We start from the raw sequence: 18516 nt of genomic DNA, 5'->3' as shown, positions 1-18516 counted from the left end.
TGAAACGCAATTGTCCTCTTATAAATAGAGAGTAAATAGAGAACGTCAGTCCTCTGAAAATTGGCATTGTGTTGCCTGGGTTAACATTTGACCAGGCTGAATTGTTAAATGGCCCTCAGCTTCAGTTCACCAGACAAAGAGTGCTCATTAATCATATGGAATATTAAACTCTGTCAGGTCGCACACTTGTTTTAAACACTTCAAACAAACAACACTCTATCTCGAGTTGGACTCCTGTAAGTGGTTTGGTAAAAATGCAGCTGCTCCTATCAGACTGATTCAGCACCTGACAGGCTATTTCTCCTAACAGCAATGCAAAATTAAAAAAAAAAAAAAAAATCATTTTGCGCATCTCTCTCTCTCTTGTACTATTTCTTAGTGCTTTGGAAAGCAGATAAATCATTGCAACAGTTTTTAATTCTTAATTAATTTGACATTCTTTGGAGAAGCTGTAGTGGAGGCTGGCTCTAGTGGCTATGACCAGAAACATTTCATCTCACTGAAGAGGACGAGAGCCAAGTGCAGAGAGACTTCAACACATCTATCCTGTTTCTATAATACCATTGGTGCTTATAACTCATTCTCCCTGGTTATCTTTTCGTGTGTTTTCGGGCAGTCTTTGGCAGTGATGCCTTATATCAGCTCAGAAGAGCTTCAAGTCTCAGAGCTGCTTGTCCTGAGGCACTCTTATTTATCTGAGTTAATGACTGTCCTGCTCTCCTCACTGGCCTCTAACCGGCTTCTCTACGGCTTAGTCATGTAGCTTTTTAATTTACTTTCTAAATAACAATGACAACACGGCCACTGCTGGCTCGCTATATATTATAGGACAGGGATGACTTACAATATTTACTAACACTTTACGTAAGTGCTGCACAAACTCTGCATAACACTACACTGACGCTAGCAACTGACAAAGCAACAGACGACTCTGCATTTTGTACGTGCGTTCGTGACACGGAGCTGCAGTTTCAGCAACACCAACAGCAGCAATCGACAGTGTTGGCGTGACAAGCCACGCTTGAATTGAGATTTTCTCAATTCTTTGCAATTAGGTCTGAGGCTGTAACGTGACAAAACCAAATGCTTGGATTGAATGATTCCTCAGAATTAATCCTATGGTGCATGTGGTCTGGTGTTTCTTCAGTTCCTGATTAAATGAGTGTAGAGACATTAGAAAAATAAAGCTCAGAAGCAAGTAGCACAGATTGTTGGTACTCCTGGTAAGGGTACGTGGCTTGTACAGTTAGCTAATCTGCTAAGCCACTGGACAGTGCATGGCCACAAGCAATAGTATCGGTCACTACACGCCCATAAGAAGCAAACTACAAGTGGCACGAGTGACTTATTGCTTGCTAGTGTGATAAACGTTTAGTTTGCTAAACATTTATAAAGGCTTATTCCAACAGCCGGCAGCTGTCATAAGGACTGCTTTTGTCAATTTTGATACGTCTGATGTCAACCAGAATCAAATTTTTGTTGACATTTCGACAGTTTTATGACTTGAACATTATGAGAGCTGACTTTGTAGCTCAGTGCACTTTTGGGTTGTCAAATAATGGTAATAATGTGACATGTCAAAACATGTCTTTTCACGCTGAAGCTGAGCTATAACTCATTTGCCGTGACATATCTCTTCTGTCAACAAAAACTCTCACTTGACCTGGATGTTATGTCAACTAGACGTCCATAGTGATGAAAGTAGTCTATATTATACCTTATGCCTATGGGAATATTCTTTTATAATTGTTTTTATGGGTTTATGTCATAAAAAAAGTTATCATAAAATGCTTATATAGGTGTCATGTAGTCTTAAGAACAACATTTTTTTTTGTAATGGTTCCCTGAGATAGAGAAGTATTCCTGAAAATCTTTAAGGACTTCAGTATGCTTACAAATGTTAAAAGAAATTTTACTAAATGGTCAGAGAACATGTACATGGTGCCATGATTTGGCACTGTTTAACTCTTCACTAAGTAATGGTGTGTTATACAGCAGCTTTTCATGTAGAGGCTGCGCTACAAAGGCAGTTGTCATGACATCCTAACGTACGTCAGCACAAACTGTCATAACACAGTCTACTGTCACGAAAAATGTGTTACTTCATTCACATGTCATCTAGACATCCGAAGTGATGAAAGTGCTCTTTATGATGCCTGATGACTATTGGAATATGCTTTTTTTATATATAAATGTTTATGTAGGTTTATGTCAATAGTCATAAAGTGCTTATACAGATATCATTTAGTCCTATGACTTTAAATAGATTATTACCTTTTTAATTCCAAAGCCTCGTGTCTGAAATGTTTTGATCTGCCAAGTCATAAGCCATTAATGATATGGATTGTCTCGTTCAATGAAAAAGTAAACATACTTCATTTAAAATTTATTTTTTTTTACTTCAGTCTTTATGGATTCATGGTTTGTCACACTGTATGATCAAATAGATACATCACCCTTTGAATTTTTTTTTTTTCAAAATACAGATTAAATTGCAAATTTGTAAAAAGGTAGCTTTGTGGCTCAGCACACTGCCTTTGCTTGCAGTCACTCTCTGTTTCATCAACGACATGATTTTATGGAAGATTCATTCTTAAGTCCTTTCCAGATTGGATTAGTTTTACAGGGGCATGTGGGGTAATACCAGAGTATCTCTGGGATTTTAGTCACATCTGAATGAGTCATGTGAATAATTTTTTATGTGCTGTGCATAGACGCGTCTGTAAAGATTATGCTGTATTTTTGCCTCCTATAAAATGACCAGTAGAAATTAGTCCAGGTAATATATATTCTGTCCAAATTGACATGTTGGTATTAAAAATCGAAACCAGGTATTGGCCAAGTTTAAAACACAAAATACAGAGAATACAGAGAACGTTTCCAGGGGTTCCAGCCAAGCGCATTACAATAAGCGCTTATAATTAAGGTCAGATATTGTATTAATATGAGGTGTATGAACTACGCATGGTAATTTTAACGTGACAACCGTGTGTGCATTTGGAAGATACTGCCATCTTTGTGATTTATCGCATACAAATCAGTCAGAATTACTAAAAGCGTCCTTTTGACATACGTATGTCCATAAATCTTACCCTGCAGCAAGAAGAGCAATTATGGGATTGGATGTTTCTGTTTTTGTTATGTACAAGGACTTGCAAAGAGACTTTTGTACAAAGATTTAATAAATTTTTTCTTTCATTTTCATGTTTTAAATGGTTGATTAATACAGTGATACTGTGATAACCTAGTCAAAATGTCATGATTATCATGCCATGAAAATTGCAAATCATGATACCTCTACAGCAGAGCAATGGATGGAGACGAGGGAGAGGACAAGGAAAGGGCAGTGCAGTGTTTAGATCTCTTTAACCAGGGTTTAACACCCTGTCCAGCTCCTCAGCAGCCACATTACTGAGCACATGACTTGTCACACTAGATGAACCTCATAAAATTAGTCTCTGCTATTCAAACCCTGGCTGCAGATGATCTAATCCTCTATTTCTAGAAGACTGAGGAATGACTAGTATCATAGACCTCAATCCTATGTTAGGATTTTTAGTGGATATATACGAACAACACTAGCTAACATAAATCATTGTAGTTGGAATTTAGGAAGGTGAATCAATAAGAAATATGTGATTCCCCTATTGTGATGCCAGAAATTTGTTTAGATGAGGGTGTCATAGACAACCAGACATCCCAATCCAACCAGATAGCTTTACCAGTGATATACCAAATGAATGAATTGTGTTGTGTGTTAGGGTATGTGTGTTTTTGAGTGTCCTTCTGTATTCTGTGTTCCCTAAACAGCATTTAAAGGGTGTGACAAAATGTTGCATCAGAAAATGCTGGCTCTGGTGGTAACATCTTGATTCCTTAATCAAATTAAGTGGATCTGAAAAACTAGAGAGCAATTGAATGAGTGCTAAAATGACTCAGTAATTACACACTCTCCTCTCGGCTCCATCATTATATTACAGAAACCTGTGTATGGTCCATTTGTTTATAGCTTTGCATGGCCCCTGAACAGAAATATACAGCATATCAAATATAAAACAGCTAATAGTCAGAGTTTCAAGTTTGCCCCAGTGGTTTTTTTTTTTTTTTTTTTTTTTTTGTATCTTTATCAGCTCATCACAACATGGTGTTTCTTTCTTACAGATTATCTCCAGTCTTTGTGCCATTTATTTCATGCATCATTGTATAAACAAAATAGATGTGTTTCCTGTGTGTTATCGCCACAGGTGAAGGATGTGCAGTGAGATCTGAAGTGCTTTATTGGAATTGGTTTTGTTCTCTGAGAGAGTTTCTGTAGTGTAAATTTGTCTTGACTTAACACTTCACAGTTTGTGCAGAGCACTTGAGACGGCAGCCTTAATTTGATTGAAAAAGGATACGCTGTAGTCTGATTCAGTGAGGCTGAACTGCTGCCTTTGTGTCTGCTAATTGTCAGTTTTGGATATAAAATGAAATTAAAATACACCTGTAAGAAATGCATTTATGTTTCAAAATACTCAATCTCCTAATTTTTTCTTTGCAGGAGAACGGTATCTTGGACTCGCTTTATAGTATTTTTTGCATGGGGTATGCTAACATCCTGCTATGAATACTCCATTTTTAGAAGGCTCATGAAATGTACTAGGTCTTCGTGAGTCATGGTTTTGTGCATTTGCAACAGATTTTGTCACTCGGGCTCAGAGGATGAGATGCATGCATGCAGAGAGGCCTTTCAGAATATTTTCCATAGAAGATGTATGAGGGCACTTCCCCCAGCTTTGGATTATGAACTGATCTCTGGTCCTATAATTTGATGGAAACATTAATAATAGCATGGCATAATCGTGATAACAGTAATGAATTTATAGAGAAAGGCTTTCATTTTAAAAGTGTAGAATGTTTTCCTTCAGTGAAGTTTTTGTTAACTGCTGTATATATACTGTACATATGATCACTAGAATAAATGTTCATTTTGTTCGTTTAAAGGCTTAACTGTATTAAGGGTTATATTTAGATGCCAAAACTGATAAACAAGGATCATGGGAAGGTTAAAGTCTTTCCACCCAAATGCAAGTTTTATTGTGTAATTAAGCTCTTGGGAGAGAAACAGATTATTGAAAATTTGTTTTAATCACATTCATTTATTCATCTTCAGTAATCTGGTCAGAGTCATGGTGGATCTGTGCCAGTCCCAGGAACACTGGGTGCAAAGTGGGAATACACCCTGGATGAGACGCCAGTCCATTGCAGGCACACACTTTCATACCTGTGGTAGGCTTGTGAGATTGTATGCAGTATACTGTCATGCCCCTTCACTATCTCATGGCACTGGAGGGGTAGGCTGCAACCAGCGTGTGTGAGCAGGACATGCAATGCTGACTCTGGCCAAAAGAAGGGGCGTGTCCAGACATAACGTGTGTCGTGCACTTTACGTTATTACAACAACAAAAAAAAGTTTGCTGTAGCTGCTAGCCGCTAGCATTAGCATTTAGATTACTTACCCGTTAACAAGGTCAGTAATGCTTGCAAAACTGAAGTCAAGATTGTAAAATAACCCTAACGGGTTATTAGCTGTAACTATGAAATTGAAGTAAATCGTATGAACTACTCAGGCATGTGCTCTGTGGTGAGTGAAGTTGCGTGGAAGACTAGCAATGACGAGGGAAACTAAGATGCATCAGTGATGTGTTTTCTGACAGAGTTTTAAATTGACCAACCTGATAACGGATTGGTGGAATATATCGGATACATACTATCTTCAGTCGTCTCAAGCCTGACCTATGGGAAATTTAGAGTAGCTAATCCACCTACGTGCATGTTTGGGAGGTGAGAGGAAACTGAAGAACACAGAGGAAACCCACATGGACATGTGGAGAACATGCATTAACCCACACAGACACTAATCTGAGTTCTGGATAGAACCAGTCACTCTGGAGCTGTGAGATGGCAACACTACCCTCTGTGGCACCGTGCCACCCAATCACATTTCAGTTACATCAGTTTTAAGAACTATATAATAACATCTAAATGAAACGATTTTTCGCCACATTGTTGGCACCTCATGAATACCAAATAAACCCCTACATATAACGAGCATTCAGAAGTACTCTTATTACAATCTAACAGTAAAGGTCTAAGCATTACAGGCAGTCATTGCCTATTCCTACCGAATAGCTAGTTTTATTTAAAAAGACCTTTACTTGAAGATTTCAGGAAGACATCCTGCAGAAGTATGTGTTTTGCATAAATCTTTATTGATTGCCCTAACAACTGCCCTTGGACTTCTGTTATGAGTTTTGAGTAAATGGTTTTTCTATTACACGTGAGTACAGAGAAAATTACCCATATGCTACAGAGGTGGTACATAGGGATTGGGTTGAAAAATACAGGAGTACTCTTTTAATAATAATATACAGGATTTGAAAGGAAGCAAAAGTGAACAGAACAAATTTGTCAGGAATTGCAGTTTTTTATTTGTCCCTGAGCAAAGTCCAGGCCTGTAAGAAAGGGTTTTTAATATTTCCAGGGGGGAAGAGCCTGAATAGCTTTTACACTATAATTGATTTTCAGCAAACTTAGGAGGAATTTTCCCTTAATATTTCCATTTCATTCCAATTGCATTAAATTTCACGTTGGAATCCTGTAGCAAAGGTTTGCCTTTCTTGCTGTACATTATACCTGACCCCAAGTGGAGTTGAATTCTTATCAATTTGTGAAACAGAAGATACGTCTGTGGTTCGTCTGGGCAGGAATGATCCTGGCTGGCTGTGTCAGGAGCGAGTGCTCCCACTTCTACCTCGAGTTCAGGCTTTTTCAGAGAGACAGGCATTGTTTTCACTCTGCTGTGAGTACAAATAAAAAAACAAGACTCTGTTCAGGCTTGACACACTGTCCTGCATTGTTATTCGACCCTATGGCTATATGAGCAGGCTGTACACTCAGTTGTACTGAGCTCAGTTTACACAGTGCGACACAAAAATAATTCCCAGTCAGCATTCAAAGCTCCCTCTGTGTTCCTAATTAAATAAAACATAGCCTTCATATGCTTTAGAGAAATAGTAGAGAGCCATTTTAAATAGCTGTATAAGCACCATGTCCAGGGGGAAGATTGTTGCAGTTCATCTTGACAGAAGGAAGAACTTTCTATACTGCAATTAAGGAAATCTAATACTTCCGTTGTGCTTTTGTTATGGTAAATCCCACCTTCATAATGCTGGTCCGTTTCAGAAATGAATATAAAGTATATCCAGAGACTGCAGACTTTATTGTTTGCTATATGAGATGCATTGGAGTGAGACATGAAGAAAGCAGTTGTTTGTCATTTTCAGAGTTTCTTGTTTAAGGCTGTGCCCAGGGACTCTCTCTCACTGTGTTAGTGAAATGTTTGCTGGTTGTAAAGGCACTCAGTGGTACTGCCTCAAGCCCAAGATTAAAGAGTGGCAGAAAGTGTATTCCTGGGGAAATAAGTTGCAGTCAGAATCAGCAGTTTGCTTCAGGGGGAAAAAGATAAATAAATTTGAGTTTCCCACACCAGGCTAAACTGAAGGATTGGGTCTGTATGCAGAATATGGGCATACAGATATTAATATATTCATATATTAAAATTTATGCCTGCTATGGGAAGTTGGCAAGTTTCCAGAGCTGCACTAAGGCCTGCACTACTCAGGATTTGATGAGTGTGTTTTCTTTGCGATTAATCAATCAATCAATCAATCAATCAAGCAAGCAAGCAAGCAAGCAATCAAGCAGTTAAGGTTAATTGTATATCTGCTGGATAAATGATTTTGGAGCTTTGCCCTCGTTGATACGAAAAATGCTATTGCTGCATCATTTAATCTGACTGTAACATGTCTGTAGAGGCAGAACACAAGTATGTGAGCTCAACAAAGTATTTATTTTGGGAAATCCAAGAATCACTGGGGGGACAGTACATATGTAGGCAACGTAACCAAATAATAATCCATATTCAGAAACAATAATACAAGTGAGAGTTGGAAAACTGGAAACAATAGACAGGGAACCAACTCTCATCACTGCATGACACACTTGGCAAGACTTCGCAAATTGAATGGAGAAAACAGAATTTAAATAGCCAAACTAATTAAAGGCTAAACACAGAACAAGTGCATACTTTAGAGAAACAAACCAAGAGAGGGTCAGGAACAGGACTGAAACCAACACAAAAGCAGATTCCAAACCATTTCCAACACAAAATAAAATGCCTATGGGAATATATCGTTTGGTTTGCGGCCCAAGCATTTGTACCTTGGAAGATGTAATTACCTCCTACCATTATCATAATTTCTCCAGTATTACACAAGTGTTGTAAGAATAATTAAAAAAAAAAACTTTATTGTACGCAACAGTGTGTCATAGTTATAAAGTACTGGGTGACTAAGCAACCCCTCTGTCTTGTAACAAGAGATTGTCTTTTATTCAGTTTGCTAATATTGCCTGGTTAGCTTGCTACCATTGGCTGTTTGTGTTTTATTGTGATCTGGCAGTGCTGTGTTTGTCAATCATTGACCTGATTGTCAGTGCTACGGTATAATTTTGCTCAGTTTACAAACACACAATACACCACACAGCCAGCAAGACCTTGTTGAGAGGCTTCTTTCTGTTGTGTCTGTGGCTCTATGAAATTTGGGGGTGGGTCTTTGGCCATACTTATGTCCGACGTCATCATGCACAAAATATGTAGCTGACCTATGTGTTTGAAAACTCTGGCCAGTTCGAACTCTACAGCTCTGAATGTTTATTACTGTTAATTATAGTCTTATTAGGGTGACTCAGAGCAGCTCAGGAACACCATTAGTATTTCATCTCTCCCCTAAATCAATAATGAGTTTTAAAAAAACTTTAACAAAAGATCCTGTGCATTGTAGCTTTAAATCTGGTTAAGGTGAGATTGAATATTAGCACCATAGCTAGTAAACTGACCTTTGGTTTTCAATCAGTGTGCTTGTGTGCTTCAACCAGATCCTGTATAAAAGGAGGATGATACAGACTAATACAAACTAGAAAACCAACACTAAAACACTGAGAGGTGCGACAGATGTAAGACACAACAAGACAAAAAAGGTTAAGAAATTAATACGGCATTATTGATACAAATATCATTAGAGATAGTAGTGGCAAAGTATTAGCAATATGAATAGTAATGACATAATCTACAATACCGTCATTTGGTTTTTCTGTGTGTGTGACTTGTCGTTTAAAAAAACACTATTTCAGGCCATGTCTCATGTCAGTGCAGTAATTCGCTAAAGATCAGTAGACCTTTTAAGATGATGTCATATTCATCTGGCGTGAGTCAGCATTGTATGGCCAAGAGGAAGTGCTTAAGAATGTTAATGTGGCAAGTGGTTTGTGCAGATGCAATGCAAATGTCTCGCTAAAGCAGGGTATTCGGGTGTCCGCCATGGAGGTTTGGATGAGTGTGAGGTGACACTGAAGGAGCCCAGTTTAATGTGATCAGTGATGGCTGGCCAAACTGAGGTGTCCTTCAGTGTTGGACATCGATACAGATGCACTTGCTGCCCTCCACCCCACCCAGCTCTTTCCTCTCTTCTGCTTCTTCCATCATTCCTGCCTTGCTGTCTCTCGTTTCCCTCTCCCACCTCCCAGTTAATCTTTGGCCTGGGCCCCAGCAATGTGGTCAAAAGGCGCCCTGGCTCAGCGCTGCGTTAGATGAATACTAATGGCTGAGTATTGGGACAGGCGAGAGGAGGAGTGAAAGGAGAGAGGCATAATGAAGAGAGTGGGAGTGAAGAGATGGATGGTGGTGCTGCTACTGTATGACTTGCCCATGCAGTTTAGGGAGGATCTTTCTTGGAACAGAGAAAGAGAAAGAGAGACGGCCAAAGGCAACCGACAATATGAGATGCTCACATAACAGTTTCACACAGCATAAAATCAAATATGCAAATCAGCCATGCTGTACCCTCCAGATGGAATTAATAAAGATCACTCTCTTATTCACATTTGTCAAGTGTCGATTTACAGCTGTATTGATGACAATGCAGCCAATGGGAAATAACATAAAGAGGGAGTAGGAGAAAGGCATACCTTGTAAATTGTAAGAGGAATATAAAAATACTAGATGGAAATATTATACAGTTTGCCTGAAGCTGGATTAGACTGTGTTCAGCTCAACAGCAACCAAGTTTGAAACTCCTTATGAAGAGCAGTTAGGCAGTTTTGATTACTGAAAATAGTTAGCGATGGCTTAAAGGCATGCACAGCAATGTGTTTTTCTTTTAAATTCTTTAAAATGTTTCTAAAAATAAAGTCAAGGCAATTCTATGGTATACCTTTGCATGTTTATGTATAAAAGCTATAGTTAGGGATTTGGGCAAAATGTACATGAAAGTCCCAGTTTGGAAACTCAGAATCAATTACATGCCACTCAAACACATACACATGCACCTAGCACCCTAAAGGAGACGTTTTGAAGGTTCTGTGTAGAATCTTACAAGAGATAATTTTCTTATCAAAGGCGACACCTTTTTCTAAGACCTGTATTCAGAGTTGGCGAATTAGGTTCAAAAGATATGTCAATACTTACAGTGAGAAAGTTCTCTGTGTTTAGAGTCAGGTTACTCAGTCACTAAACTTGAATTTTGGCACGTTCATATTAGTACAGTTACCTGTGTTCAGTTTCTGCCTCAAAGGTTGCCAAATATTTCTTGAGTAGAGTTGTCGGAGAAGGGGTTTTACTATAGCATATAGAGAACTGCCTTTAAAACTGAGCACTTTAAGCCCAGAAAATTTCACTTTTTTTCTTTGCTGTGAAATGCAATATGAGATAATATAAAGTAAGAGAAATATACAAATGAGAAGAGGGCAAACATCAAGAACATCTAATAGGGCAAACATTAATAACATGTAACAGGAGTTTAATATGTTGCAAATATATTCAAATCATTTTAATTTTATCCATTTAAAATGCGGTCATCTAAATGAGCAATGTCTCCAATTAAGATGCCATCTCCTTCGAGCTCTTTGTGACCTCTACAGGAAGAATAAGATTAATTCATTGATAATGTCATATTTACATATTTAATATTACCCTTGATTGGCATTCAATATTTTTTACAGCCTAAGTATTTACAGCTCAAGACATGCATTTTAGGGTGAAATATTCCAGCTGCAGCAAATTGTTAGACAGCTGTGCCTCTGCAATATCCAGAAAAAATGAAAAATGATCATAATTGTTTGAAATTGTTGAAACCGCAAAATACTTCTTCAAAATCAAAATAAAGGGCTCTCACTGACTACACATTACATAAAGGAGTCTTCCTGGAATCAATGCAGGTAAAATTCAGCAATTGCTAAAATCCACATTGCGTTACAGGTCTAAGAGATTTTTGTAGAGCCTTTGTTGCATCAGTATGAAAAGTGGAAAGGTTTGTAAAGGGTTCAGCTTGGAAAGAGTGCTTCCACGAACACTCTGTTTCTATATAGAACCTTTAAGAGGTCACTCAGAAGGGTTAAAGAATCTTTAGTGTGCTAGAGGGGTGCAACTCATATTGAGACTGAAAAAAAGTCACACAAGCCGAAGGTTTTTACTTTCATACGGGTGCGAGTGAGTGGTCAGATATGAAGCTTGCTGGAAAGCAAAGCCCACGAACGTGTGGTGCTGCATGATGCGTGATGCATCATTCCTTTATTCCTCCTAAGTACCTGCCTGGTCAGAGTCATGATGGTTTAAATTAGGCTATCAGTTTGTTTATGTTGTGGGAAATCCCAGTGTTTTACTGTGTTTCCTGGGGCATAGTGGTATAGTTCATTAAAAAAGAAACTGAGGGAAAAAAAACCCTTCCGGTTTAGATCCCACCTACTTTGGATTTAAATTCTAGCAGATACAGATTGTGTTACAGCCATAGTGCGTTAGATAGAAACTTGAAAAACACAAATGTACGTCTGTGCCACTTTGAAATGTTTGAACCGATGTGAACTAGGACCATAATGGTCATTAAATATTCAGGCATCCCACAGAAGAGCTCACACTTCATATCAGTGCCCATTATGTCTCTGGCAGACTGGTGAGCCTCCTTACAGATGCTACGTCTGGCAGCCAGACAACAGTGAGGCAGAATGCCATTTTTAGTTGGATGTGGGCATTGTGGGTGTAGCCAGGCCCAGCAGAGAACAGGGAAATTTACTTAATAGTGTGTGGAATGTTCTGGTACTCCTCCACTGACAGGAGAGCCTGTCGACTCAGCGAATGCAAGAATCGCATTTGACCACGCCACTGGAGCAGCGTTTCCTCTCGGGAGCACTGCTTCATGATTCCTCATCACTGTATCTCACACACCTACACACATGCTCTTTCTCACTCTATCTGTCTTGTTCTTTTTTCACACTTGTGCCTTCTCTCTTTTTCTCACTCTCACTGTATTTAAAAGCTCCTTGGCATGCTATAGGACATGTGAACCCTGCATCATCCTCCATCTGTCATGATTTTGAAAGCATTTTCTTGACAGAAAGGTGAAAAATTGTATTGTCATATACAGGAAACAATTTTTTTGCTTCAGGATTATGGACATTTATAGCTGTTCACTGTCTTCATCCATGTGTCTGTCTTCCTACAAATATTGGTACAGCCTGTTTCAGCTCCTTCCAAACTTGGAGAGAGACTGAAGCAAATGAACGGGCTTATACACACTGTAACAGCTCATCTATTGTTCTGCAATGTGGCTGCTCAATAATGCATGCTGCTTGATCAGGCTGCATTATTGATGATGGGAAATTCACAGAGACGACACCTCTTCTCATATCACCCATTTGCAAAGCCACTCCTTCAATCCTTGCTCCAATTTCTTCATTTTGAGTGCTTTCACATCATCCATTTTTAGAACACGTCCTGCATAGGATGATTTACTTCTCTAATGAACATACGTCACATGTCACAGACTAATTTGTTTTCTTCATGGACGAGGTACCAGGGACACTATTATGATTTGTCAGAGTTTAAATGAAGCTGGTGATTCTGGTGATAGTGACAGCTTGACATGGCTGGCAGTTGCCTTGAAGTAAATGTGCAACACTAATGTGCTGATAGATGATAACCAAGAGCTCACCCACCATCAGCAGTTGTTGGGGAATGTGTCCGTTTTTGTTAGGGCCGGCAACCTAGGGACCTCAGGATGTAATTATAAATCGATTTATTATGCATTTTGATGATGGATCTCAAATTTTGATTTCTTTATTTATATATTGTTCCAACGTGACCATTAGCTGGTTTTAAATATAATATAGTTGTCATCCATCATGAGGCTTATTCACGTCTGGGTGATGTGACATGGTATTTGTAAAATGTGCGCAAATGAGACAGGACACAAGTGCAGGTGTTTGAGTTGTGTTTTTTTATTTAGGGACAACCAAGAAGCATCATCAAAGTCCACGCTGTGGGTCAATACACAGTTAAGCGTAACAGACTAGAATTATCCGTGATCATAATCAAAAGTAGAGATGAGAATCAAAATCATGAAATATGGCACTAGAGAAACACTGCTCAGACTTAAAGACATAAATGCATAAGACTAAATGACAAGACAGAGAAAGGTATAAATAGACAAACTAATAAATAAGCTAACACGGAACAGGTGAACACATTCAGGGAAGTATCCAGTGACAGGACAGGTGAACGAAGACAGGACCAAAACAAAAACATAAGCACTGTCGCCATGGGATCCGCTACAGGAAGGAAGAACCTGTCACTCTTACTATATATTATATCAATACTTTTCTTACAATTATAGATTTCTTATAATGATACCAATCTACTGTAGTATTATGGTAGTAACTTCAACTTCAACAGATGGAAGCTCAACCAATTGTTTAATTTCATCTCTTGTTCCTGATTAAATACATTTATTATCAGTAAGTACTGAATATAAATAAGCTTTTTCATAATGTCACGGAAATATTTTGTTGGCAAAACCCCAGCAAAACTATGTATTGTGATCTACACTGTCAGTCAAAAATTTCTAAACAGCCTATATTTTTACACTTTTGTTTAATTGACTTTATTTTAAATACTCTAAAATGTGAAGCTCAAGGAAACTAAGGAATAGGCACAAGGTATTAAATGTTAAATTATAAATTAGAAATAAATGTTTATTGAATTATGAAGTATTAGAAGCGACTGTATTTTACTGAAATTGAAGTAGTTAGATTAAAGTAATTAGACACTTTAGACACACCACATATTTATGAATTACAGTTAATACTTTTGCTGTCTATGAGTCATAAATAAAGCACTCATTTACAGTCCCACTAGGATCTGAGAGCAAGCAGCTATTAGGTTTCACAAAGATTTAGTTTTCCTTTTATAATTGCCATTCTGTATGAGTTTTGAATAACGTTAAGTATCATGATATACAGTATTTTGACCATATAATCTGCCCTAGGCTTCAGTATTTGCTTTTAATAGTAAATGTTTGATACTGTTGCCATTTTTTTTAATAAAAGTTTATGCATGAGCCTATATAAAAATCAGATTATGACACTGAAGCAGAATTTATTATTTTTCCCATCTCATGCGTTCTGTGTTAATTTCATGTTTTTTTTTCCCAAGTCATCCCATACAGTACATTCATATACAGTACTGTGTAAAAGTCTTAGGCAACCTTTTTTTCTTGCATAAATTTAGTTTTAAGTGTTTATTTAATTTCTTGTGCGCAGAAGAGTATGTGTTATATGTCCAAGCATTAATGTGTCAACTATAAAGAACTACCTTCAGTGAAAAGAACAAGGGGTTCTGTAACACATCACGAGTGCTGAGCTGAACATAATTGTGTCTGTCTAGGACAGAAACAAATGAGAGCCAAAGTCTGCAGAAAAAAATGAGGTGGATTCTTTAAAATGGTAGACTAGTGGACAGTTCCTAATAAAACTGCACAACAGTGTACCTTAGAGAATTGATGCAGGTTTAAAGGGAAAGGGTAGCATTGATTTAATGTAGTTTTTTACTGTTTTTATATCTATAAACTTTTTTTGTTTCATTTTTAAAGGCATTATTTTTTTTTACCTTTTCACATGTGTGTATTTAGTGGGTTAAAAAGAGTGCATCTTGGCCCATGGTGCAACATGCAAGATAAAACATGGATTTACAGGACTACATAAAGTGTAAGACAAGAGCAATACACAAATGCAGTTTTATTATAATAACAACTTCAGGATGTTACAATAAAAACACAGTATTCTAGCCAACTTCAGTTTTATATTAATGTAAAAAGCTCATTTCTATTAGGATGTGTTCATTAATGGCCAGCAGTCAAAGTTAAAACTTTAACAGTTGTACCAAGTTTCAGTATGTTCTTTAGGTCATAAACCTTTTCCTTTATGGATAAATGGATGGCCTCCACACTGAAATATACATAAACAGGCTATGTTTATGTCCGCCAGCGTAGACAGCTCTTTACTTAGCTAGCGCAAAATGTCCTAGATCAAACTGAAATTATTGGCAAGGTCATAAATTGAAAATTTTACTATTATGTTACATTTGTTATAATGTTTGGCGTAATAAAATGCAGAGTAATTTTGGGGTTCGTAGCCACCTTGTTGTTTTTTGTGGCTATGGTTTGTTATATTTGTTTCACGAGAGCCAAAGCAGCAGAACAACATAAGTAAATACAAGAGTTTGATAATTTATGTCATCAATTTATCCATTTTTCTGTGGTTAAAAATACAATGACAAACTGACCTTGCTTGATGGAAATACACCAATAAAGATGGCTGCTATCCACTTCTCTGCATCATGAGCATGGATGTAGTATTTCTGGTTTATGTCAAAGCATATTTCTGATTGGCTGGTGATGGTGAAAATGTCATTTTGTGCCACAAAGTTTATGCACTACTTTTTTAACTTTATGCACTACTAATAATGACGTACCTTAAAATATGGTTTAGGGCCCCGTTTACACTCTGATGTAGGATCAGCTGGTGCAACTGGCTGCAGGTGAGCAAGAAGCTGGCAGCCTCTGCTGTGGCATGAGGGTGAGGTCAGTGTGAGATGCCATGGGTGGGTGAGGTTTCTCTGCATGACCGGTCCTTCACGCTCCACTGCTCAGCACCATCACTTACCCTGACAGGATGGGAAGTGACTGTGTTTCAGATGCTGAGTTTTGTTATGGGGCCAATTCAGTGAACAAATCAACAGTGACAACATTTTTCGTTTCCCCAAATCAGTCCAGTGCTCATAATTCCTTTTTACCACTAGTCATTTTTAGTGTCGAACATTTAAAGTAGACCATTGCTCGCTGGAACTGAAGACATAGTATGATTGTTTTATGAGCTGCTCCATAGATCTTAAAACAGCAGTACCTGCAACCCCTCAGTGATTTACTGCACCACACATGCCACACTTTCGGAGGCTGGAATAAACACAGTCATGGTTGTGCTTTTAACTGACCTCAGTGGTGAGGTAATGGTTGCTTGTTTTTCTGTCCAGGTATTTAATACCTATTCAAACGAGGATTATGATCGCAGGAACGAGGAGGTGGATCCAGTGGCGTCCTCAGCAGAGTATGAACTGGAGAAGAGAGTGGAGAAACTGGAACTTTTCCCAGTGGAGCTGGAAAAGGGTGATTTTTTTTTCTACAACACCATACTGATGATTTACTAATAGAGTTAACATGGGTGGGGCTACATTTAAATTATACATATTAAAATATTTATAAATCATTGAAATCCCAGTCAGGAAATCCTAGAGAATGTTATAGGGTAATGTACACATAATTACTCTGTTGTTGTGTAAAGGTCACTGTGGGTGTCTGACTTACTTTTCGTCCTAGAAGTCTCAAATTAACTATTTACAGGGTTTACATGATGCATTATGTATATTTGCCCTCAAACATATTTGCCCTCCTTTACATTTATTTATTTATTTACTTATTTATTTAATATTCCTAAAAATTCAGCAACAAAACAGTTGTAAGAAAATTAAATAATGAAGTATTTATATGAATTATTTGCCCTCCATTTTCTTTTTTTTTTCTTCCTAGCTGCCTATTGTGTGTGTGTGTGTGTGTAATAGTTTGCCCCTAATCATTCTTATTATGCCATCGATGTGACCTCATGATTTAATGCAATGCTTTATTGACTGATATTAGATTTTAGCCTCTCATCGAATATCACAACCAGCCACCACTGCTACATGATGATGTCTATGTTTTATTTTATTTATTTACTTTTTTCTGTGCAGATGAGGATGGTCTGGGGATCAGCATTATTGGCATGGGAGTAGGTGCAGACGCAGGCTTGGAGAAGCTGGGCATCTTTGTTAAGACTGTTATTGAAGGTGGAGCAGCAGAGAGAGATGGAAGGTAAGGACTTGGGAGAGACAAAGAGATGGATGGTGAAAAGAGCCTAGAGAGAGGTGGGGGATAAGTACGGATTCATAACCTCTGATCTGCACCACTGCACCCTTTCCCAGACATTTTTTCTCAGCTTGCTGAGATTAGAAGAAAGGCTTTATGGTGCAGTGCACGTAGAGACAAAGGGAGGGCAGGCCATCTTGTAGCAGGTTACCTTCTTAGCCTGTGTAACTTTAACTGCCACCAGTGGGATTAAAGCAGAGCTAAGGAGCTTGCTACGTGAGAATATTAACGGTATTGGGATCAAGTCCAACCACATGAGAACATGCATGCTATTAGTGTTGTGGGGACCTGGGAGACATCAATGTGCCAGTTTATTCCAGAAAAAAGACACAAGTAGTACCTTTCTGTCTCTTGTTGCCTACAGTAGCTTGCTGAAATATGAGTGAAGATGCTTTCAGGAGAAGATTATTGTGCGACTGGAAAGATTGCCCTCAGGTCTACGATTGTAGGAGGCCTGAATGTAATTTCCTCCACCCTTTATTTAGTCTTCGTCTGGCACTGTGCTGGTTTAATAGCGCAACTTTGGGCAAGATCTGCTGAGGTCTTTTTTGAGTTATCTGTAATTTCCACTCTTTCTCATAGAGCTGATGATTACTAGCTCGACATTAAGGCAAAGCTGAAGGTCGAGCTGTGTTTATGCCACACTCATAAGGAACACATTAAGATTCTGTCTTGCAAGCACTCTGCCACCTGCCTTTCTATATAACAGAGTGGATTTTGCCAGCAGCTTTGTATTCAGAAGGGGCCAGTGGATCGAGACACTAGTTTATCAAACAGTAAAGAAGAACAAAGCACAGCAGTTAAACAGAAAGCAGACAGAGGACAAATGCAGTAGTCAAGAGTTTATAGAAAATGTTTGTGGCAGTGAAGAGGCTTAATTTCCAGCTATTTACAATGATAGTGTCATCCTGTCCTAACATCTCCATGCTATAATAGTAAAGTCATGTCAAAAGAAAATACTGTACTATTTACTATTTTACTATTACTATTGACTCTGCCTTTTGAGTCCTTGGATTGTTCTCTGTGGTTATGTCTCTGACAGCTACAGTACTGTGCAAAAGTTTTAGGCACATGCAAAGATATGTTGTAAAATAAATTACATAAAAGATACTGTAAAGAGCAGTAAACAGTA

At 38.1% G+C, this 18516-nt stretch overlaps 1 protein-coding gene across 1 annotated transcript in view; it reads left to right on the top strand.

Annotated features, from left to right (window-relative positions):
* ppp1r9a (protein phosphatase 1, regulatory subunit 9A) overlaps positions 1-18516 on the top strand; it is a 56730-nt gene that overhangs the window by 14714 nt on the left and 23500 nt on the right. Inside the window, 2 exon segments of the mRNA XM_034298367.2 lie at positions 16457-16589; positions 17210-17330. Coding sequence (XP_034154258.2) covers positions 16457-16589; positions 17210-17330 — 254 coding nt within the window.

The sequence above is a fragment of the Pangasianodon hypophthalmus genome, chromosome 23 (genome assembly GCF_027358585.1).
Source record: "Pangasianodon hypophthalmus isolate fPanHyp1 chromosome 23, fPanHyp1.pri, whole genome shotgun sequence".
Classification (NCBI taxonomy): domain Eukaryota; kingdom Metazoa; phylum Chordata; class Actinopteri; order Siluriformes; family Pangasiidae; genus Pangasianodon; species Pangasianodon hypophthalmus.
Note: the sequence above shows the minus strand (reverse complement) of the source record. Positions and strands in the feature narration are given on the sequence as shown.